This window comes from Macaca mulatta, chromosome 14 (assembly GCF_049350105.2).
Source record: "Macaca mulatta isolate MMU2019108-1 chromosome 14, T2T-MMU8v2.0, whole genome shotgun sequence".
Classification (NCBI taxonomy): Eukaryota; Metazoa; Chordata; class Mammalia; order Primates; family Cercopithecidae; genus Macaca; species Macaca mulatta.
Genome location: NC_133419.1, coordinates 84,372,061 through 84,397,753, shown reverse-complemented (window position 1 = coordinate 84,397,753; position 25,693 = coordinate 84,372,061). Strand labels below are relative to the sequence as shown.

At 39.1% G+C, this 25,693-nt stretch overlaps 1 protein-coding gene across 12 annotated transcripts in view; it reads left to right on the top strand.

Moving 5' to 3' along the window:
* Positions 1 to 25,693, top strand: part of DLG2 (discs large MAGUK scaffold protein 2) — a 2,228,225-nt gene that overhangs the window by 1,823,056 nt on the left and 379,476 nt on the right. For all 12 annotated transcript variants that reach the window (XM_077964104.1, XM_077964105.1, XM_015115421.3 and 9 more), the window contains one exon: positions 25,268 to 25,424. In XM_077964104.1, coding sequence (XP_077820230.1) covers positions 25,268 to 25,424 — 157 coding nt within the window. The remainder of the gene's footprint in view (positions 1 to 25,267; positions 25,425 to 25,693) is intronic.

Sequence of the window (25,693 nt, the reverse complement as noted above, 5' to 3'; positions counted from 1 at the left end):
TTAAAGACTTAAATGTAAAACCCAAAACTGTAAAAACCCTGAAAGACAACCTAGGTAATACCATTCAGGATATAGACACAGGCAAAAAATCTCTTTTTTTTTAAATTTCTATTTTTTTTTTTATACTTTAAGTTCTAGGGTACATGTGCACAACGTGCATGTTTGTTACATATGTATACATGTGCAATGTTGGTGTGCTGCACCCATTAACTCGTCATTTACATTAGGTATATCTCCTAATGCTATCCCTCCTACCTCCCCCAACCCCATGACAGGCCCCGGTATGTGATGTTCCCTATCCTGTGTCCAAATGTTCTCATTGTTCAATTCCCACCTATGAGTGAGAACATGTGGTGTTTGGTTTTCTGGCCTTGAGATAGTTTGCTCAGAATGATGGTTTCCAGCTTCATCCATGTTGCTACAAAGGACATGAACTCATCCTTTTTATGGCTGCATAGTATTCCATGGTGTATATGTGCCACATTTTCTTAATCCAGTTTATCATTGATGGACATTTGGGTTGGTTCCAAGTCTTTGCTATTGTGAATAGTGCCACAGTAAACATACGTGTGCATATGTCTTTATAGCAGCATGATTTATAATCCTTTGGGTATATGCCCAGTAATGGGATGGCTGAGTCAAATGGTATTTCTAGTTCTAGATCCTTGAGGAATCGCCACACTGTCTTCCACAATGGTTGAACTAGTTTACAGTCCCACCAACAGTGTAAAAATATTCCTATTTCTCCACATCCTCTCCAGCACCTGTTGTTTCCTGACTTTTTAATGATTGCCATTCTAACTGGTGTGAGATGGTATCTCATTATGGTTTTGATTTGCATTTCTCTGATGGCCAGTGATGATGAGCATTTTTTCATGTGTCTGTTGGCTGCATAAATGTCTTCTTTTGAGAAGTGTCTCTTCATATCCTTCACCTACTTTTTGATGGCGTTGTCTGATTCTTTCTTTTAAATTTGTTTGAGTTCTTTATAGATTCTGGATATTAGTCCTTTGTCAGATGGGTAGATTGCAAAAATTTTCTCCCATTCTATAGGTTGCCTGTTCACTCTGATGGTAGTTTCTTTTGCTGTGCAGAAGCTCTTTAGTTGAATTAGATTCCGTTTCTCAATTTTGGCTTTTGTTGCCATTGCTTTTGGTGTTTTAGACATGAAGTCATTGCCCATGCCTATGTCCTGAACGGTATGGCACAGGCAAAGATTTCATGATGAAGATGCCAAAAGCAATTACAACAAAAGCAAAAATTGGTAAATGAGATTTAACTAAACTAAAGAGCTTCCATACAGCAAAAGAAACTATCAACAGAATAAACAGACTACCTACAAGAATGGGAGAAAATATTTCCAAACTATGCATCTGAGAAAGGTCTAATATCCTTTAAGAAACTTAAACAAATGTACCGAAAAAGACAAACAACCCAATTAAAAAGTGGGCAAAGGACATGAACAGACAGCTTACAGAAGATGACATACATACAGCCAACAATCATATGAAAATAAAGTTCGACATCACTGATCATTAGAGAAATGCAAATCAAAACCACAATGAGATACCATCTCATGCCAGTCAGAATGGCTATTATCTAAAAGTCAAAAAACAACAGATGTTGGCAAGGTTGTGGAGAAAAAGGACTGCTGTTACACTGTTGGTGGGAGTGAAAATTAGTCCATTGTGGAAGGCAGTGTGACAATTCCTCAGAGACCTAGAGGCAGAAATACCATTTGACCTAGCAATCTCATTACTGGGTATATACCAAAGGAATATAAATTGTTCTGTTATAAAGACACATGCAAGCATATGTTCATTGCAGCACTATTCACCAATAGCAAAGACGTGGAATTAACCTAAATGCCCATCAATAATAGACTGGATAAAGAAAGAATATGTGGCACATATACACCATGAATTATATGCAGCCATTAAAAAAAAAAATAAAGGAGATCATGTCCTTTGCAAAGATATGGATGGAGCTGGAAGCCATTATCCTTAGCAAAATAATGCAGGAACAGAAAACCAAATACTGCATGTTCTCACTTATAAGTGAAAGCTAAATGATGAGAACACATGAACACATAGGAGGGAACAACACACACTGGGGCCTGACAGAGGATAGAGGGTGGGAGGAGGGAGAGGATCAGGAAAAATAACTAATAGGTACTAGACTTAACACCTGGGCAATGACATAATCTGTACAACAGTGCCCCATGTACAACAAACAAGTTCATCTATGTAACAAACCTGCATATGTATCCCTGAACCTTTGTTTGTTTGTTTGTTTGTTTGTTTGTTTGTTTTTGCTTTTTTGGGAGGGAGGATGGAGTCTCACTCCATCACCCAGGTGGAGTGCAGTGGCATGATCTTGGCTCACTGCAACCTCCGCCTCCCAGGTTCAAGTGATTCTCCTGCCTCAGTCTCCTGATATATCCATAAACTTAAAAGTTTTTAAAAGATTATATCTGCTTTACCAATTCATCCCTTCCTCCCCCATCCCCCATCAACTACCGATTTTATTAGTGTCTTCATAGTTTCGCTTTTTCCAGAGTGTCAGATAGTTGGAATAATACAGTATATACCCTTTTCAGATTGGCTTCTTTTGCTTATATGCATTTAAGTTTCCTCCATGTACTACTTTGGCTTGATAGTTCATTTCTTTTTGGTGATGAATAATATTCCATTTTTCAGATGTACCACAGTGCATTTATCCATTCACCTACCAAAGGACATCTTGGTTGCTTCCAACCTTTGGCAGTTATTAATAAAGCTGCTAGAACTATTCACGTAGTTCTGCAGATGCAGGGTTTTTTTGTTTGTTTGTTTGTTTGTTTGTTTTTTTGAGACGGAGTCTCGCTCTGTCGCCCAGGCTGGAGTGCAGTGGCCGGATCTCAGCTCACTGCAAGCTCCGCCTCCCGGGTTTACGCCATTCTCCTGCCTCAGCCTCCCGAGTAGCTGGGACTACAGGCGCCCGCCACCGCGCCCGGCTAGTTTTTTGTATTTTTTTTAGTAGAGAGGGGGTTTCACCGTGTTAGCCAGGATGGTCTCGATCTCCTGACCTCGTGATCCGCCCATCTCGGCCTCCCAAAGTGCTGGGATTACAGGCTTGAGCCACCGCGCCCGGCCAGATGCAGGTTTTTGTGTGGACATATGTTTTCAGCTTTTTTGGAGAAATACCAAGGAGCACAATTGCTGGATCATATAGTAAGAGTGTGTTTAGTTGTGTAAGAAACCACCAAACTATCTTCCAAAGTCACTATACCATTTTGCATTCCGCCCAGCAATGAACGAGTGCAGGTATACATCCTTGCCAGCATTTGTTTTTGTCAGTATTCTGGATTTTGTCCATTTCAATAGGTGTGTAGCGGTATCTCATTATTGTTTTAATTTGCGTTTCTCTGATGATGTATGATAGGAGGCATCTTTTCATGTGCTTATTTGTCATATGTTTATCTTCTTTGGTGAGGTATCTAAGGTTCTGTGGCCCATTTTTAGTTTGTTCGTTTCTTGAGTTTTAGGAGTTCCTTATATATTTTTAATAATAGCTCTTTTTCTGACATGTCTTTTGTAATTATTGTCTCTCAATATTTGGCTTGTCATTTAATTCTCTTGATTTTGTCTTTCACAGAGCAGACTGTTTTTATTTTAATAAAATTTTTAAAAGTCCAGCTTATCAATTGTTCCTGTCATGGATCATGCCTTTGGTGTTGTATCTAAAGAATAATCTCAAAACCCAAGGTCATCTAGATTTTCTCCTACAGTATCTCCAAGGAGTTTATAGTTTTGTGTTTTGCATTTTGCTTTGTGATAAACTTTGAGTTGATTTTTGTTCAGGATATAATGTCTATGTCTACCTATTTTTTCTGCTTTGCATGTGGATGCCCAGTTGTTCTATCATCATGTTCGTCTCCTCTTTCACCAATACCATACTGTCTTGATTACTATAACTTTATAGAAAATTTTGAAGTTAGGTAGTGTTATCCTCCAAATTTGTTTTTTATTTCAATATTTGTTTGCTATTTGGGGTCTTTTTCCTCTCCACGTAAACTCTAGAATCAGTTCACAAAATAACTTGCTGGGATTTTGATTGGGATTGCACTAAATCTACAAGTTAAGTTGGAAAGAATTAACATGTTTACAATATTGAGTATTCCTAGCTCTCCATTTACATGGACTATCTCTCCATTTATTTAGTTCTTTGATTTCTTGCATCAGAGTTTTGCACTTTTTTTTCATATAGATCTTGCACATATTTTGTTAGCTTTATGACTAAGTATATTATTTTGGGGGGTGCTAATATAAATGGCACTATGTAATTTTAGTTTTTACCTTTTCATCATTAGCATATAGGAAATTAATTGGCTTTTGTGTACTAACCTTTTATTCTACAACCTTACTATAATTGCTTATTAGTTCCATGAGTTTTTTGTCAGTTAGCTTGGATTTTATACAAAGAGTATTGTGTTATCTATGAACAAAGACAGTTTTATTTTTTCCTTCCTAATATGTATACTTTTAATTTCCTTTTCTTGTCTGATTGTATTAGCTAGAACTTGCAGTATGATGTTGAAAGGCAGTGGTGAAAGGAAACATCCTTGCCTTGTTTCTGATCTTAGTGGGAAAGCTTCAAGTTTTTTTGTTGTTGTTGTTTTGTTTTGTTTTGTTTTTTTATCATTAGGCATGATATTGTAGGGATTTTGTAGATATTCTTTAATAAGTTGAGGAGTTCCCCTATTCCTAGTTTACTGAAAGTTTTTATTTTCAATGGATGTTGGTAGATATTTTTTAGATATCAGACACTAACTTACAAAGTAAATAAAATACTCTAGAATCTCAGAGTCAAGTGGGAAAAGCAAGTATGCAAATAAATTATTATTGTACAAGATTATACGTTTAGTATTCTGGCTTATAATTGCCAGTTTACTCTTCTAATAAAAGTTCTCTATGTTGTGAACTTCTTGGGAGCAGAAACCGTCTGCTTTATGGTAATAATCCTAACCACAGTGGAGCCCTCCAGGAGTATAGTAGGCCCTCAATGGATACTTGTTAAATGGATAAAAAGATAGAGTATGATAATTAAGATAATCACCATATGAATTTGGTACCATAGAATCCTAGAGGGGCTAGTGTTAGGGAGAACTAAAGAGAGCAAATGTTGTTCAACCATTCATGAGGAATGAGGGAAAGGTTCCTAGGTATATAAAAGAGAAGAAGCCAACTGCGGGCAGAAAGACCTATACATGGAAAGACCAAGATGAGGGAAAGAGTCCATTTAAAGAAAAGCTAGGAATTCAGAGAAAATAAAGGAGATTTTATGTGATTGGAATTTAGAGTATTTTTGAGGGTGTGTCAGGAGACAAGGCTATACATATTTGTTTATGGGAAAACATTTTGATGATTCTTCTAAAAATCACTTCCCATTCTTATCAGTGTCCAAAGTTGGCTTTCGGATTTTACTGTGGCTAAAGGAAATAGGTAATGAATAACTTTAAGAATGCCGTGTTCAAGAAGAGTTCGGCTAACCTCTGCTCTAAGGGCAGGAGTCTGGGTAGAAAGGGAAAGTAGGTCAGTAAGATCAATGAAATTTCTCAATTGGAAAAGCAAGGATGGGAAGCAATGCTCTTCCTCTTTTTTCCTGATAAAGAAAAGAAGGGCCGGGCGCGGTGGCTCAAACCTGTAATCCCAGCACTTTGGGAGGCCGAGACGGGCGGATCACGAGGTCAGGAGATCAAGACCATCCTGGCTGACACAGTGAAACCCCGTCTCTACTAAAAAATACAAAAAGCTAGCCGGGCGAGGTGGCGGGCGCCTGTAGTCCCAGCTACTCGGGAGGCTGAGGCAGGAGAATGGCATGAACCCGGGAGGCGGAGCTTGCAGTGAGCCGAGATCTGGCCACTGCACGCAGAGCGAGACTCCGTCTCAAAAAAAAAAAAAAAAAAAAAAAAAAAAAGAAGGAATTAGAGAATTCATCAGGGCTGAACTAATTGTTATGTAAAGCCTTCCCTGGAATTAGCAAAAAAACAGAACTTGTAGCTGGTAAAAGCAACAGAAACATTTATACAGGACAACACCTGTGATACCCCCAGAGAAGAGAACAGTTAAATGTTTCTTTTAAAGGAAAGAATTTTTAAGAGTTCAACTATAGGTAAAGGTTAGTAAGATGTTTGTATTTCCTTATATATTATTTTTGAAAATGAATTTCAGTAATAGTAATTAATGATGCATTCATGGTAGTCCTTTGTCTTTTTTTCCCACAGTAATTCTTAGATATCTTAACTACATGAAAACTTCTGAAATTCCATTAATGAGGTTTATGGAAGGCTTTGCCATTTGAATACAAGGCTTTCTGCCCAGGCCCCTGGTAACAGCTCCCAAAACTGCACTAGCATGATTATCCTTTTACTTCAAATCCATTTTCTGAAGTGACAGGTCACAGGGATTGAATCGGCCTCAGTGACTCCTTTTGCCTCCCTAGGCAGGTGATGTTCATGTCAGTTTGTGCATTGACTCAGGTAGCCCCTACCAGAGCATATTAGCTTCCTAGGTGTCAAGTAACAAACTACTCAAACTGAGTGTTTAAAACAACAGAATTTATTGTCTCTCAATTCTGGAGGCTAGAGTCCAAGATCAAGGTGTTAGCAGGACCTGGTCCCTCTGAAACCTGTAGGAGACTCTCCTTGCCTCATCCTAGCTTATGGAGTTTTGCCAGCAACCTCAAGTGTTGCTTGGTTTGCAGCTGCACCACTCCAACATTGGCCTCCATCTTCTTATGGCATTCTCCTGGTGTATCTCTGTCTTCATATGCCTTTTTTTTTTTTTTTTTTGAGGTGGAGTCTTGCTCTGTCACCCAGGCTGGAGTGCAGTGGCATGATCTCCGCTCACTGCAATCTCCACATACCGGGTTCCAGCAATTCTCTGCCTCAGCCTCCTGAGTAGCTGGGATTACAGGCACCTGCCACCACACCTGGCTAATTTTTGTTTTTTTAGTAGAAATGGGATTTTACCATCTTGGCCAGGCTGGTCTTGCGCTCCTGACCTCATGATCTACCCACCTTGACCTCCCACAGTGCTGGGATTATAGGCATGAGTCACCACAACTGGCTGGTTTTTTTTTTTTTTTTTTTTTGGAGACCAAGTTTCACTCTTGTTGCTCAAATTGGAGTGCAATGGCTCCATCTCGGCTCACTGCAACCTCTGCCTCCTGAGTTCAAGCAATTCTCCTACCTCAGCCTCCTGAGTAGCTGGGATTACAGGTGCCTGCCAACACACCCAGCTAATTTTTAGTAGAGAAGAGGTTTCACTATGTTGGCCAGGCTAGTTTCAAACTCCTGACCTCAGGTGTTTCACCCTCTTCGGACTCCCAAAGTGCTGCAATTACAGGCGTGAGCCACCCCACCCAGCCCTGGCTGTCCTCTTATAAGGAGACCAGTCAGATTGGATAAGGGACTCATTCTACTCCAGTGTGATCCCTTCTTAACATCTAACATCTACAATAATCCTTTCCTAACATGTCACATTCTGGGGTATTGGGAGTTAGGGCTTCAAAATTTCTTTAGGGTTGGAGACACAATTCAACACATAACACAGAGTGTAAACTTTTCAGGGACAGGGAGGTCTTGTATAGCTTTGTATGTGCAAGGCTCGGCCAGGGTCTAGCCCACTAACTGCTGGCCAAATCTTGGTTAAATGAATGAAGAAAGTATATGCAAATATTCTGCTCTGTTCCTCTGAGTATTAAGAATTGAATCTCTGTTTGCCCTGTCTAAGAACCTCCTCCTGATCTGGCCTCTGCCTTCATGTCTCCACTGCACCCCTACTAGAATGGTACATTCTAGTCCAGTGAAAATATTTGTTTTCCATCAAACAACACATTTCCCTCACTTCCTTCATTTATACTTTTCCTTATTCATTAATTGTTATCTCATTCCCCATCTCTCTATATCAAATCAGTGCTCTCCTACCTACTATAAAACTTACCCTGGGCTGGCCATGGTGGCTCATGCCTGTAATCCCAGCACTTTGGGAGGCAGAGACGGGTAGATCACGAGGTCAGGAAATCAAGACCATCCTGATTAATACAGTGAAACCCCATCTCTACTAAAAATACAAAACATTAGCTGGGAGTGGTGGCATGTGCCTATAATCCCAGCTACTTGGGAGACTGAGGCAGGAGAATCGCTTGAACCCGGGAGGCGTAGGTTGCAGTGAGCCAGGATCGTGCCACTGCACTCCAGCCTGGGCGACAAAGCGAGACTCCGTCTCAAGGAAAAAAAAAAAAAAACTTATCCCAAATGTTATGGATGAATGAATGTTATTATAATTGGTTATTTTTACTTACTTCCTTCCCAGTCCCCCTAGGATGAGAGCCCATGAAGTCAGGAACTAAGTTGTATTTATAGTTATATTTCCAGCACCAAGCACAGCACCAGAAGTGTATTTACCTTGAAACTCTAGGCCCTTCAATTACATGGACCTCTTCAAGCTCTTGTACCTTGTGTTAGACACTTTGCTGGGTACTGGAGACACAAAGGCCGGGGGAACGAGGGTTCATATACAGTAAGCACATTTGAGATCTCAGGCACTAGCATTCTGGGTAAATAAGAAATTCATGTTACAAATGTAGTATTTTATGCTTTTTAAAATATAAAATAAAATTTTAAAAAAAGGGAGCTCCAGATTATAAAACTTCCAGACCATAAAAAACCTGCATCTGCCCTTGCAAAGTACTTGCTATGCTGAGAGAAGTAATTCACAAAGCAAATAATTCTGGCTACGTTTTCCTGTGTAATTTAAGTGTGATCTCCTTCAGTAAACCTTCCATAGACACCCCTCCATCCAGAAATTATTTCTCTCTATCCCAGGCCCTCACAGCACTTTGTATGTATCTCTTTTATTATTTATATTTTGTTTTAAATATCTATCTCTCTATATTTATGTCTTATTTCTTCCACTAGATTTGAAATTCTATGAGGGCCAAGTCAGTCATAATAATCTTCATCTATAACACAATACTTGGCAAATGGCGTGTGCTTGATAAATATTTGAATGACTATTAAGAGCTTCCAACATGTTATTTATTAATATAGTCCAGACATTTCCATTTATTATCCCATTTAATCCTCACAAAAACCACAATGTAAGCACCACCATTATTCTCATTTTGGGATATAAAAACTGAGCTTCAGGCCAGGCCTGGTGGTTCAAGCCTGTAATCCCAGCACTTTGGGAGGCCGAGACGGGTGGATCACGAGGTCAGGAGATGGAGACCATCCTGACTAACACGGTGAAACCCCGTCTCCACTAAAAAATACAAGAAACTAGCCAGGCAAGGTGGCGGGCGCCTGTAGTCCCAGCTACTCGGGAGGCTGAGGCAGGAGAATGGCATAAATCCGGGAGGCGGAGCTTGCAGTGAGCTGAGATCGTGTCACTGCACTCCAGCCTGGGTGACAGAGCGAGACTCCATCTCAAAAAAAAAAAAAAAAAAAACTGAGGTTCGACAAGATGAAGTAAATTGACCAAGGTCTTGTAGCTAATAAATGGCAAATCTCGGTTTTAGACTTAGATGTGTGTCTGGAACCAAAGCCAAAGCCAGGTAATTACTGCAGAGGACTAAATCATTTTTCAGAAAATTGAATAAATATATTTCTTGTGCATAAAGAATTCCCAGTTAGTGGAGGAGAGATACATATATCTGTATCTATTTTTAAGTGATAGTACTATAATGCCCCAAGTAAAATGCTCTGGGAACACCACCCAGGAGATAGCTAAATGTGCCTGTGGAATTGTTGAAGGATAAACTGGCTCATCTGAGGATGGGCATTCCAGACAGAGGAAGAACACACAAATGGCACAGGGGAGTCTGGCCATGAGGGCCACAGAGGAATTTATGCATAATTGATAGGTATAGTGCCAGAAGGAAAGTATTGAAAGTTGAGATTGAAAAAGTCCATGGAGCACAAATTAATAGTTATTTCATATTGTAAGGAGAATCCTAGTTAGGGATCCCTGGCAGAGATGTCATGGGCCTGAACTAAGGCAACAATACTAATATGATGTGAGAGGCATTTCTGAGTTAAAGATGACTGCATTTGTTGGATGATTGGAAGTACCAGATGAGCAGTAGAGAAGAAAATGCAGAAGTTTCTGATTTGTAAGATTGGACAGACACCATTAACCCAGATAAGGAACAAAAGGGAGAAAAAAAGATTCAGGGAGAAAATAATGATTTCATTCTGGAGGAATTGAATAGAAATGTGGAGTAGAGAAGACTGATCCAGGCCACAGATATGAATTAGTGGATTATCAGTATAGAAAAGGATAAAACCACCTATTTATTAATTTATTTAAAAAATATCAAGGCCCTAATCTGTACCAGGGACTAGACTAGATGCTAGAGGCCCAAGGAGGTTGTAGTTCTCATAGAGATTGCGTTATAGTGGGAGATGGGCAACAAGCAAACAAACAAACACAATTAATTTACTGTAAGATAAGTATCCTTACAAGAGGCCATGATTTTAAAAAAGAAAAAAAAGGAGTGGGGGACTAGTTTAGATGGAGTGGTCACAGAGCACAGTTTAAACTGAGACCTAGAGAGACAAAGGAGCCCTCCGAGAAAGAGCTAGAGGAAAGGAAAAAGAGGAGAATTCAGTGTCTCAGTCACACCAGCCACACTTCAAGTGCTTACTAACACATACGACTGGTAACTACAATATTGGGCAAACAGATACATAGAACATTTCCCAAAATTTCAATTAGGGAAACAGAGAGAGGAACGTTTATAGTGTCAAAAGCTGAAGAGAGGCCAAGTTAGAGAGGACCTAACAATAGAGGTGTTTCCGTTCTCTCCACTTTCTTGAAGGTGAGTACTAAACATTTATCAAATCATCAAGTGGAATTGTGGTTTTAGAAATGGGAATGCCCCACTTCTGATTTTCATTAAGCAAGCATGTGTAATGCTGGAGCTGGAAGGGATCATGGCAATTCTGGTTTGCCTTTCTCACCCCTCCTCTAGTTATACAATATGGAAACTAGTTCAGAGAGGCTGTTTTCAAGGACACTCAAGGGTTAATATTGGAGTCAGGACTAGAAAACAGGCCTCAGCCTAAAGTTTTTTCTACAGTTATATGGATGTATCCATATCAGAGTTAAGAGAAAACATGAAATACTTGAACCCAATTATTTCACTTTAAGCCATTTTCCCCATATCACACTAATTGTAGAGGGTTTGAACATTTGATAATTAATTGGAGTTTCATAATACCATAATGTTCCAACTCAAAAGACATTTTAAAAAATCATTCATAAAATGTACTTTGCCTTTAGGAAGAATAGGCAGAGTTTTTTCCTCTAATCCTATTTTTGAATATTAGTTTTGCTAATGCCCCAGCTTCGTAATAGTTTCAGACATTATTTCACCAGTCATGAGAGCTTGAGAACAAATGACACAACTATGAAAAATAACTCTATACAATAGATATTTACTTTTCTACTTTTATTTAGTTTAACAAGATTGCTAAAATTATTCCTGTTATAATTATCAAAAAATATTCCTTTTATAATTAACTTATCTTTAAAACTTCAAAATGCAACAAGGAGCAAAAGCAAATTATTGTCATTATGGATAGTACATATAACTTAAAATAAGTTGGCAATGAAAACGTTATGAAATAAAAGAAAAAGAGGGATAATCCTTTTTTTGTGTGTGCTTTGGAGATAAAATAATGATTAGAAGGTATGGTTATGAAAAGTGAGAACGTATGTAGAGCAACATAAAATTGGTTCTTTGTTTATTTTCTCAAGAAATTTAGACAAAAACAAATTGAGGTGAAACTTGGTTATTAGATTATCATGTTTGATATGTGGATAAGAAAGTACTCCAAATATTTTAAAATCAAACTAATTGATCTATAGTTAATTTATGTTGCGAGAAGAAAATTTTTTAATTTATCTGTTTGATTCCATTTACCAAGGATGTTATATGTAGTCTCAGATGTGTACCTAATTCTAAGATTTACTCCAGAGAAGAGAAGGAAGAGAGAGTTTTACAAAGAACTCAGACAAGCCGGGCATGGTGGCTCATGCCTGTAATCCCAGCACTTTGGGAGGCCGAGGTGGGCGGATCACCTGAGGTCGGGAGTTCGACACCAGCCTGACCAACATGGAGAAACCCTGTCTCTACTAAAAAAAATACAAAAATTAGCCGAGCATGGTGGCACATGCCTGTAATCCCAGCTACTAGGGAGGCTGAGGCAGGAGATTCGCTTGAACCTGGGAGGTGGAGGTTGCGGTGAGCTGAGATCGTGCCATTGCACTCCAGCCTGGCCAACAAGAGCAAAACTCCGTATCAAAAAAAAAAAAAGAACTCAGATCTTAGCAGTTAAATCCAAGACCTTCCATTACAGCCTCAATCAAAGCCCCTCACTTTGCAGCAGAAGTGTCTTTAGAGACCTTTAGAATTATTAATTAACCTCATTGCAGGCAATCTTGGGTTGTAGAAACAGAACAATGTAACATAAACACTTAAGGCTTACAAATAGAAGTTACTGCATTCACAAAGTCTCCCCTGGGTGCGCAAACATTCAGTGCCTTCACATTATCCAAGTATAAAGTCTGACTTCCTTAGGTTGGCATCCATGTTCCTTCCCAGTCTGACTCAGCCTTCTACTTTTCCTTGAGGCCAATCCTGCACATTATTCAAACTGGGATACTCCCTGTTTTCCAAATACATCTTGCATATCTCTGCTCTGACCCTAGGCTTATGCTATGTACTGAAATACCCTCTACTTTCCTTTCTGCTTTCCTAATTTCTACCCATCTGTCAAGGTCTAGTTCAGATTGTACATTCTATATGACTTAATATTTATTCTTTAACACAGAGATCTTTCATCCACAATAGTCACTTGGTACTTAACATATGTGGCTTTACAATATTGATCTATTACTTTATGTGTGACTATTTACCTTTCAAAGGTCATAACTTTCTAGAGGGAAAGGAAATGAGTTAGCATTTACTGAGAACTTGCTGTGTAATTCTAGTATTTTTATGTTATTTCAATTCTTTCACAATGCCAGAAAATAGATATTATTGTTCACAGTTTATAGCCAAAAAAGCAAAACATCAAGAAACTACACCAAGGTTACTCAAATATTTATTGATAGGATTATGATTCAAGCCTAGATCTATCTAGCTCCAATGCCCATTGTCTTTCCCCATATCACAGTACCCCATACCATCCTCCTCTAGTAGGGTTGTTTTATCCCACGCAGTACCAACCACAGTATATTTAGCATATACTCTGTACCAGTGTGGTTATTATTTTGCTGAAGTCAGTCTGGTCTATATTGCATATTTAATGCATAGATCCCCCCTTATGATGACAGATTTCTTTCTATTATTTTAATAACGTGTCCTCAAATAGCAGTTCAACAAAACCCCCTATCTTTGTGTATCTGTATGATGCCCAATAATCTGTTTGACTGATTATTTGGCTAACAGACCAAATTAACTATTTAAATATGAGGCACATATTATACTGCATCCTTTTGAGGAGCTAGCTCATTTAGATATAAGACGGTTGTAATCAACCAGCAGCTTTGAAGCCTTCTGTTGTCTTCCATGTGACCACCTTTGGTATGCTCCTCTCTTCACAATTTTACTAATACATGTCTTCTCATTCTACTAAAAAAATCTTTTTGATCTCCTACAACGATCTCCTCTTTTTAATAACATTGTTCACATGAACACAGTTGGATTTATAGAGAAATGAAAAAGGATTCAGGAAGACTAGCTGTAAACTTCCCATATGATTTCCAAGGGTAACAGACCCTTTTTGGGTTGTCGTGGTACTAGATCTGGGCCTTCCATTTACAGTCTCTGAAACTCAATTTTTGTCAGTGTATCCAGGAGTAATCAAGCTTATATGTTGTAATACCATGTTTTTAATATATGATGCAAAATGTAACTACTCAAGATACCAGAATGTGCTAACTAGCACATTGCTCCCAATAGGAAAAACACTAGGAGAAATTATATTTTAATGAGCCGGAGGCTTGGTGAGCCTGGACTCTGATAGGGAAATTAGCTACCCAAGTGACCCAAATGACTACTGTCATAGAGCTAGGATGGCCAGATGAGCCCATCTCATATGTTACCCCTACCACCAGTACAGCACATTTATGTTAGCTACCTGCAGCTGGAGCTGGAGAGCACCTCGACCTCACAGTGCTGGAGACCTATTGCCAAGATCTTTCTTCTACCACTCAGGTGGACTCTCCCTCCTTTATTCTCCCAATGTATTCAGTTGTATTAATTCTGTTTGCAAGTGCAACTTCTTCCACATTCAAACATGCCTTGATTAGTTCCCCAGGCCCCTTTTTTTTTTTTTTTTTTTTTTTTTTTTTTTTTTTTTGAGACAGACTCTCACTCTGTTGCACAGGCTAAAGTGCAGTGATGCAATCTTGGCTTATTGCAACTTCCGCCTCCCAGGTTCAAGCGATTCTCATGCCTCAGCCACCCAAGTAGCTGGGATTACAGGCATGCACCACCATGCCCAGCTAATTTTTTTTTTTTTTTTTCAGTAGAGATGGAGTTTCACCATGTTAGCCAGGCTGGTCTTGAACTTCTGGCATCTAGTGATCCCCCCACTTCGGCCTCCCAAAGTACTGGGATTACTACAGGCGTGAGCCACTGCGCCTGGTCCCCAGGCCCTTTTTTTATTCCTATGAGCCAAAATCAGGGTAGATATCTATCCTGGACATTGTTGAGGTGCTAATATTTTTGTACTTTGTCCTTTTGTTTGGGGTGTAGCCTCGCAGAGTCCTAATTTTGCTCAGGTGTCTCTGATCTAATCCCACCACTGCGCTCACACAGTCCTATTCATACAGCCAGCAAATCTAGACACTAACACACTAGCTCATCACTCTTCAGTCTGCTGCTATTCTCAGTACTTGCTTTCTTCTGAGCTTGCATTTCTGCTTCATTTTCAGCCTCTGAAGATTTCTTTTACTTGCAAGCTTAGCTAAGCATTTAAAAGTATTTTATAACTATTTTATTCAGAATTTTTAGCTGCTTTGTAATTAAAGGGGTTTTCAGAATATCTAATCTGCCAAATTACTGGAAATAGCATCTCAATATTTAAGTTTCTTTAAAATTTATCAGTTTTTTAGATGCCTTTAGTTCATTGTCTTATCGGAATTTCAACACTTCCCCATGAGACAAACATTATTCCCTCCATTACCCAAGCAAGGAACCCAACCTGTAGAGGACAATCCTGGCTTCCCACAGATCCCAAGAGAGCTAGAACTAGAACTCAGTATTGTTTTTCCCAATCTCTCACTTTTTTTTTTTCTTTCATGAAACAATATTTTTGTTTGTATATCTCTTATATACTCAGCCTGTACCAGTTCCCAAAATTACACAAAACAAGGACCTAAATGTCCTTTGTCTTTCAGGATCATACAGATTCACAGCATAGATGGATGGGTAAATAAATTAATTTCAGGACAGTAAAGGCAGTGATAGTGGTGTGATCAGTTAAAGGACAATGTGGTGTCAAAAAAGTCAATTCTTCTGGAGGTGAGGGTAGAGGAGACAGCAGAGAGGAGATGGTACCTGGCCTCAGTCTTAAAGGCCAAGTAGGACTTCCTTAGATAGATGAGAATACCAGGAAAAAGCAGGCATCCTTCTAGCCAAAGCAAACAGCCTGGGCAAAGACAAGGAGGAACAACCTGGAATGAGAAGCTGTGGTTAGCAACTTTGTAAGGCTGAAACATGAAGTACAAGGGGGTACAGTGAAGTTGGGTGGTGGAGAGGTAGGTGAGGTCAAAGCTTTGAATGCCTATGTAGAAGTTTAGACCTTATCCTAAAAGGTATACAGATCCCTAGAAGTCTTTTGAGCAAGAGAGAAACATGGTTAGGTATGTTCTTTAGAAAGATTAATGAAAGCATATTTATACCTTAATTCCCACTACCCAATATAGCTTCTTACCATGGAGGTTGTAGGAGTTGACTGAAGTAACTTCCCAAGCCCCCAGATGCTCAGAGTTCAAGGAATAGCCCATGAATGGCCATGAGAAAGCCTTCAGTTTAAGTAGTAATTTTCCTTTTTTTTTTTTTTTTTTTTTTTTGAGACAGAGTCTCACTTTGTCACTAGGCTGGAGTGCAGTGGCACAATCTCAGCTCACTGCAACCTCTGCCTCCTAGGTTCACGTGATTCTCCTGCCTCAGCCTCCTGAGTAGCTAGGACTACTACAAGCACACTCTACCAAGCCCAGCTAATTTTTGTATTTTTAGTAGAGATGGGGTTTCACCATGTTGGCCAGGATGGTCTCAATCTCTTGACCTCATGATACGCCCACCTCGGCCTCCCAAAGTGCTGGTATTACAGGCATGAGCCACCATGCCCGAACGTAATTTTCCTATTTGAATCATGAACCCTCGTAAACCATCTGGTGTAAAGAGAGAAAGACAGCCCACAGCACCTCCTTTCTCCTGAAAATATCCTGACTAGTTTAGAGCACCGTCTGAGACTCCAGCTAAACAAGATTATGCTGCTGATGATCTATCACAGCTTGGAGCAGGTCAGGCTGGCATTTCTCCATTCATTCAGCATCCAAAGGTTTTATAATTATAAAGACTTTTTACATCACATTAAGAGAAAAATAAAAACTACAAAAGTGAATATAGCACATTTCATCTAAGTGATGATGATTAAAGAATAATACCTTTTAAGAAGAAGGCTGGCCACTCCTTACTCTTGGCTACTTTAGCTTATTGCTCACATGTTTCTGTCATAGCACTTGTCCACTTCCTAGGCTTCTATAAGTGTTTGTTTACATGTGACTCCTCCTACCCCAGGCTCTTTAATCTTTTTATTCACAGTGCCTAACACAGTATAGGTACTCCATAGATGATTGTCTATTGGAAGTTGGATGGATGGGTAAGATATATATTTTTAAGTGGCTATCTAACTTTGTTTTTAAAAATGCTGATATTGTGAGTGACCAAATTCTGTCTTCTGTACATTCCATACTTAAAATATAATATGAAATTAGCTGACAGTGAGCACCTATTATGTACCAGGTACTGGAGACAAAAAGCATATGCCAACACATATCTGTTTTGTATGAGTCCCTGCCCTGAAGTTGCTCACTCTAACTGGAAAGGGAGTTAAATAAACCAGTCCAGCGGAATAAGCATTATGATAGATACATGAAAAGATTGCTAGGGGAGGCACCTAACCCAGCCTACAGTCGACAGATTAAGGAGAGTATCAGGGAAAATTTTCAGAAGATTACAATCCCTGAGCTAATTTCAGAATGAGAAATAAGAGAGAGAATTTTGTTCCACTGTCAGTGTATAATGATGTATAATAATGATTAGTAACAGAGCCCTTGGCAATATGAATTCTGGATGATGAATAACATAGAAAATCAGAGTCCCCAAATCATTTCAGTATAAAAAGTGTTTGAGTTATTTATAAATTGTGTTTATTTATTCAATCATCAAGTGTTGACTGAATGCTCTTCTATGTGTATTAGGGATACCTAGAAATGTAAACCATGATACCTTATTTCCAGGAGATTATGATCTCACTGGGGGCCACAATGCCCTCACACACAAAACAGTTCATAGAAATGTGGGCCATTACATTATTCAGACCCAGAGTCATTAGCCTCGGCAGTATGCATGCAAAAGCAGCTGTGCCTCAAAATGTTTCAGAATGGTTCATGAAGATGATGGGTCTTGGGCAGGTATAATATAAAAGGAAAAAAGACAAAAGAGAAACAGTAAGATAAAAGGGTATTACAGAATGGGAGAAATTGAAAAGTGAAGAAAAGAGATGGGCTAAATATGGAATATTAAATGACCATGAGTCAAGTACCATTCTGAGCACAATGGAAGTGAAAAACATGAAGCCGATGTCAAATACACCATCAAACTTGTAACAAGGCAGAGTCTCACACTGGCAGTTCATACCTGGATACATAACAAACATGTTTAGTTTGACATGCACCATGCTTTTACGTTTTTTAACCTTTCTCATCTTTGAATTCTGGGAAATTTATATAAATATCTAGATTCTTGGCTTATCTTTAAAAATTAGAGAATCTATCAAGATTGCTTGACATTCCTGCTTGGAGCAATTGTCCAGAGTTGAACAGCAGCAGCCCCCCTTTAGATGAAATATGTCTTCCAGTTTGCTATGTTTCCTTCTCATCCTGCTTTGCCCATTTGTGTTTTGTGATCTGTATCTGTGGAATTTAGATTTCGACATCCCTGGTTAAAACCTAGGAAGAGGGAAAGACATTCACGTAATTAATTATAATATGAAATGGAGACATAAATCACTGTGGGAGTTTATCCATTCATTTAATACCTACTTCCTGAGTTCCTGCTACCTGTTGGGCATCTTACTATTACTGGGGAAATGCTGGTGCCTGGGTTCTAGGTGTTCACATTTTCTTGAGAAGAATGTATGAGCAATTAGGACACACTGTAAAACATGCTGCAATAGAGGCATGTGTGGAAGACACAGTGTGGACCCAAGGAACAAGTGATCATATGTACCTGGGGATTCAGAGAAGTGATGATTGAACTGAGTTTTAAGGTGGCCTGAGCCAAATCGTAGAGGTATGAAGCAACAGGTCGAACTCAGGGAAGCACAGGGAGTTTGATGTGGTTGGAACATAGGGTGGCTGGAGACATTTAAGCAGGGTAGTAGGATGATCTGATTTGTATTTTAGGGAGGAGAATGTATTTGGAAGATTGAAACTAGGATCAAGGAGACTTCAAGTTGGGGAGGTTATCCTAAAAGTCAAAACCTGAATTAGAGGGGATGAAGGGGTTGGAGGAGATACCATGACATTCAGAGAGAGAAGAGTGCAAGGCAGCATGGAATGAAGTATTGAACCATGTGGTTCAAATGATAAGAGCTAAGGGCAGTTAAAGTGAATCTTTGAGTGTCAATGGTTTTGGAAACTATATTCTGTAATATAATATATCATAATCCCTTTTTTAAATTAAGAATCCTCCTGTGGCTTATAGATACGTTAATATATATACTACTATACTTTAAATATACTTGAATTTTAGCTTAGTCTTTCAAACTTTTCATTGTTTAACTTCCCTCTCCATCAAATGGATGAAACACTTAACTTATAGCAAAGAGATTAGCTCTGATGCTTCTGGCTATGTGAATGTAGACAAGCTGATTTACCTAAGCATTGACAAAATAGGACTTGTAATACTTTAAAGGGCTTTGATCCTCTAACAGGAAAAATATATGTGAAAATGCTTTAAAATCTACAGATTGCTGTAATAGGTTATTAGTATAAGAAATTTAAATTAGAAAAAATAAATCCTTTGAAGTTGTGCTTAGGACGTTTTATTTACATTCCATTTTACAAATTTATTTTTTTGTCATTTCTCTTCACTATTAAAATAAGTATCATAATTAACTATAATATAAAATTCTTTTTTTAAAAAAGGCATTTAAATCTTCTGAGTTGCAAAAATTCCAGATAATTTGGTTTAAAACATTTGTTCTGATAGTTTGAAATAAATGGGGTCCAGGTAAATAAATAAAATCTACTGTCATGCAAACATTATATGTTTTCTGTTTTTACAGACAGGAAGCAGTATATCAAAGTGCAAGGGTCACTAACAAAATGCCCCCAGATGGGTAACATAAATGGGTGATGGGCAATGATGTTTCATAATGACCTTTGAAAGCTGTATTATTCCTGCATAAAGTCACAATAAGTATTAAACATGTAAGGATAATCTTTACTTCCATAGGAATCTTACTGTCTCCCATTTTTATTAAAATATGATTCCCTCCATAAATCTTTCATTTTCCCGTTTTTGATAGGAGTATGAGTACAAGAAATACTTTCCTCTTAATTTTATAAGAAATGCAAATGTGGTACAATGACAGCTTTTTTTTTGTCTGGGAACATGAGAAAGAGGTTAGGACTGTAGCAAACTGGTGAACGAATGACCATTCTAAAGAAGCCCATTCTCTAAACCAAGTGTTACCTCACAACAAAACTGGGAGCTAGTGTTGATGGAATGTCAGACTTTTTTCACTTGAAGCCACAAATTCATATTTTATGCAAATTTTCCTAATTTTAAACTTGGGCAACTAATTCAAACATTTGTAAATATTGTCAGTCAAATTCAGCCTTTGACTTGCTGGTTTGCAATCTCTGGTATATACCATATTCTAGATTTTGGGATTGGGAGACAGAAAATCTATGTCCTTAATCCTGCCTTTGATATTTACTAAACTCAGTTAAAAGCTTAGGCAAGTAGTCTCATTTCACTAATCTAAAAATTTGCCCTAATGATTTCTTCATCAGATTATTTCTTTTACTCATAATTTTATTATAAAAATCTTTCAAACATAAGGAAAAGTTTAAAAATTTTACAATGAACATCCATGTACTTGCCACCTAGATTCTATTAACATTTTCCTTTACTTGCTTTATCACATGCCTGCCCATCTATCCAATCATCAGTCTATTTTGCTTTCAGTGTCTGTTTCAAAGTAGTTGCAAAATCAGTATACCTTTCATTTTTTTGAGGAATAAATCAAATGATTCACATAAAGCATCAAGCACAATATCTAGCACAGGGACAAATGTCAGAGTCCTAGTCACTCTCTTCCCTCCATCTATATGTACCATATAGAGCTCCAGTGTTGTTGGACCCACTAAGAATGTCTATACATGTGTTTATTCTCAAGCAAGGGGGAGATTTTGTCAATAACCTTTTCATCAAAATTCTGTTGGCCTCTACCTTTAAAATGTATCCCCATTTCTCTCTAATCCACCCTCTTATTTAAAAAGCAAAACAAAACAAAAAACCTTGAGTAGAAAAACACTAATGTAGGAAGACTTTAGAGTTGGAAGGGAGGCAACAGACTGTCTAGGAAAGGAAGGATACTGTAGTGAGTTCCCAGGACTGTTTCTTTCTTCTTTTTTTCTTTTGTTTGCTATGTATTTGTACGGAGCACTGGAGAAACTGCAGCCTGGAACTGCCAATAAGTACAGACAAAAACAGCCCCAAGTGAAACCTGCTCCCTATAGATAAATGACTGGGAAAAACAGGTAGACTAACAGAACAGGAAAACTTTTGATAATACTGACCTACTCTAGCCAAACACCAAAGAAAAAACTGTCCCCTCAACCCTGCAGTGTCAGTAGTGCTGTGTAGAGAGCTAGATTTCTGGCTCCACCAGGGGCAGTCAGGAGAGGCAACTCTAAGATGGCCTTCCACTTCCTCCACTAGGCTGTTGTTGGTAGACAGAACAAGAACTGAATTTCCATCCCCATCTGGGCAGCAAATAGGCAGAACAAGGGAGTATGAGGTGGTGCTAGTCGATTCTCCACTTTCTAGTGGGGAGCTGAACTCGTACCCTTATCCAGCAGCAACAGGCTGGAATGAGGTGGCATTAGCTGGCATTCCATTCCCCTACTCCTAATATTGATGGGGACCAGCAAGAAGCTTAACTTCTACCCCTGCACAGTGGCAATGAAGTAGAAGGAGAAAGAGGAAATCAGTACTAGTTGGAAAACCACTGCCTACTAGGGTAACATCAGCAGGGCCCTGTGGGGATCTAAACTTCTGCCCCCATGCAGAGGTAAGGAGGCAGAATAAGATGGTTCAAGGCAGTGCTAGTCAGCACCCCATCTTCTCTCCCCGATTGGTGTTAGTGGATCCAAGCGGGGAGCTGAACTTCTACTCCCACCTAATGGCAGTGAGGTAGAATGAGGGGAATGCTCTGTGTTTCCCTCCCTGCTGTTTCTGTGATCAAGGGGGAGCTGAACTCCCATGCCCACCCAGCTGCAAGAGGAGTCTGTTTTACATCAAGGGAATCATTTACAAATGTAAGTCAGGTCAAGTCATTTTTCTCACAGGCTTCCCATTTCTCTCAGAGTAAAAGTCAAAGCTTTTAAAATGATCTACAAGGCCCTACAGGATTAATGCACTATGGTCTCTCTGACAGTGGTAGGCAAAGTTCTAAGAGGGACTCGTGATATCTACCTCCTAGTGTTATTCCCACAATTAAGTTCTTACATAAGAAAAAGGGATTATGCGGCAGGGCGCCGTGGTTCAAGCCTGCAATCCCAGCACTTTGGGAGGCCGAGGCGGGCGGATCACGAGGTCAGGAGATCGAGACCATCCTGGCTAACACAGTAAAACCCCATCTCTACTAAAAAAAAAAAAAAAAAAAAATTAGGCGGGCATGGTGGCTGGCGCCTATAGTCCCAGCTACTTTGGAGACTGAGGCAGGAGAATGGCATGAACCCGGGAAGCGGAGCTTGCAGTGAGCCGAGATTGTGCCACTGCACTTCAGCCTGGGTGACAGCGTGAGACTCCGTCTCAAAAAAAAAAAAAAAAGAAAAGAAAAAGAAAAGGGATTTTGCAAATGCAGTTAAGGTTACTAATCAGTTAAGATAGGAACATTATCTGGGTAGGCCTGGCCTAATCACATAAACCCCTAAAAAGCAAAGAGTTATTCAACTAGTTGGAGAAGAGGAAGTCAGAGCTTCCAAATCTTAAGAGGATTCAATGTGCCAATGTGCCATTACTTGCTTGAAGATAGAGAGGGCCATGGGATGAGGAATATGGATGGTTTATAGGAGCTGAGAGAGGCCCCAGTTGATGGCCAGCAAGGAAATGGGTACCTTATTCCTTATGATGGTTAATTTCATGTGTCAGCTTGACTGAGTCACTGAGTGTCCAGCTATTTGGTTAAACGTTTTCCTCGGTAAGTCTGTGAGGGTGTTTCTGGATGAGATGAACATGCAAATCAATAGACTGGGTAAAGCAGATTGTTTTCCCCAAAGTGTGTGATCCTCATCTAATCCACTGAAGGCCTGAATAGAATAAAAAAAGCAATGAAAGGGTGAATTTGCTTCTTCTTCCTGACTATCTTCAAGCTGGGACATCAGTCTTCATCTGCCTTCGGGCTTAGCCTCAGCCTGCAACTACTTAATATATATCACTGGCTCTCCTGGGTCTCCAATTTGTCAGCCACAAATCTTGAGGCCTTATCAGACTCCATAAGTACCTAAGCCAATTCCTTATTATGTATGTGTATATAATATAGATGTATGTATGTATGTGTGTATGTGTATGCAATCTCATGTTGACTTTCTCTGAAGAACCCTGACTAATACAATCCTACAACCACAAAAAACTGAATTCTGCCAGCAACCTACATACATCTGGAAGCAGGTTTTTCCACAGAAATTTGCAATAAAGCTCAGCCTGGCTGACACCTTGACTTCAGCATAGGTAGACAATACAGTCAAGTCCACCCAGATTTCTGACCTACAGAACTGAAAGAGAACAATGCGTGTGGTTTTAACCTGCTAGATTTGTGGTAACTTATTACCCAGCAATAGAAAACTAATACAGTGACTTCATTGTTTACCATTCTTCTTTCTTCATTTGCTCAGTTTAGCCACAATGGCCTCCTAGTTCTTTGACAATACCAGGCACCCTTCCATATTAGGATCTCTGTTTGTCTATTCCTTTCTTCTGGCCAGAATGTTCTTTCTTTTTATAGTGACATGACCAGTTTCCTCACCTCTTCAATTTTTTCTAAAAGGTCACCTTCTCAATGCATCCTGTCCAGGCCCTCCTCGCCACAACCTATCCCTCCTACGCTGTTCTGCCGTTTTTCTCTCCAAAATACTTATTGCCTTATAACATACTATATAATTAATTTATTTATTGCATCTATCATTTATTAGTCTACCTTCATTAGATTGTAAGCCTACAAGCACAGGGATATTTGTTTTGTTTGCAAACATTCTGAGCACCTGAAACGCCCTCCTGGCACAGTAGGTGTTGACAAAGTATTTGTAGAATGAAATGAGTTAACTATATGTCACTTTACCTCTAACTTAATGCATTGTTACATAATTTATTACTTACAGTTCAAGTTATGATGTGCACTTTACACTCTTCCTCATAATAAGGCATATATACATAATGCATCATTTTATGCATGGAAATGTGATAGCAAGTAACAAATTATTTGTATAGTCATTAGTATAAAATATATTGGATGGCTCTTTCTCGTTCTTACATCATTAAGAGCTGGAAAACAGAAGATGAACTGAGATGTTTGGGAGAGGAGGGTGCGTGATACAAATGACAACTTGGTAAACCTAAGGCTTGCAAAACACTTTCTAAAGCTACTGATATAGAAAATTGAACTAAATGCCTTTTAAGACTTTTTACATTCTATAATTCCATATTATTCTGACCTCTACACAAACTCAGCGAACTATTGGCTCAAGATTTGATCTCTGACCTTTTTGTTGATGATCCTCAAATCTGTATTTATAGTCCTCTCTGAAGACCCAAATTCCTATTCTTTGCCTCCAGCTGCTTCAAAACGTCTCCACCTGGATATCCCACTATTTCCTGGAATTGAGTATGTCAAAATCATACGCATTCTCATGACCCTGGATTCCACTCATCTCTTCTTTTGCTAGTTACTTAGATGCTCTCTCTCCTCTTTTTCCAGTGTCTGAGTCATCTCTGGACCTACTGCTTCTCCCTTCAAATTTCCTCTCTCGTGTTGCCCTTTTTAAAATTCTCATTGCTGTCACCCTTGTTCGGGCTGTGACTTCCTCGCAGCTGGATTACTAGACAACATCCTAAATGGTTTTCCCACCTCCCATCATATCTGTGCTTTCCTCTCCGTCAGTCCTCCATAGGACCATCTGTTAATTTTCCTAAAATGAATTTAAGTATTCTTAATGTCTCAGAATCTTCCAATGAGTCCCCATGGCCTACACAGTAAATTTTAATTAACAATCAAACAAACCACAAACCCACAACCTGGCATATAAGATCTTTCATGATCTGGGCATTCAACCTAGTCTCTTGTTCCTAAAAATCCCTCCCTCCTTTTGTGTACATCCGTCATACTGAGTACTACTGTGTTGTTCAATACAAAAACAGATGTTTTAGACAAAAGAAAAGTAGAAGTAAAGGTAGTTTAAGAAATTTTTTTAGAATGATGGAATGATTTTTGCATGGTGTTTTGGTAGTTGTTACAGTGGTGAACTCAAATATCTGTCCTGATATTAGCCTCTTTCTTGATATGCAAATGTTATCTTAGTTCGAGAAACAATTTTATAGGTAGTGAATTGCTGATATCATATGAAAGTAAAAGCAACCTAAATCTTAAATGGATCAGCCTCTGAGCTGTGTTCTCTATTTCTTTCTGCAGAGAGCCTCGCAAGGTGGTCCTGCACAAAGGCTCCACTGGCCTGGGCTTCAACATTGTCGGTGGGGAAGATGGAGAAGGTATTTTTGTATCCTTCATTCTGGCTGGTGGACCAGCAGACCTAAGTGGGGAGCTCCAGAGAGGAGACCAGATCCTATCGGTGAGTATGTTTCTTTAATCTTCATTCCCTCCATATCTGACGCTGTCAATGAAAAAGCCTTAACTTTCAATTATGATACCAAAAGCACCTTAATTACAAAGGAAAATGGATGAGAGCGTCATGACTTCTGGTGCATGTCACAGTTTTGTTTGTTTTTGTTTTTGTTTCCTTTGAGACAGAGTCTTGCTCATTCTATTGCCCAGGCTGGAGTGCAGTGGCACAATCTCAGCTCACTGCAACCTCTGCCTCCCAGGTTCAAGTGATTCTCC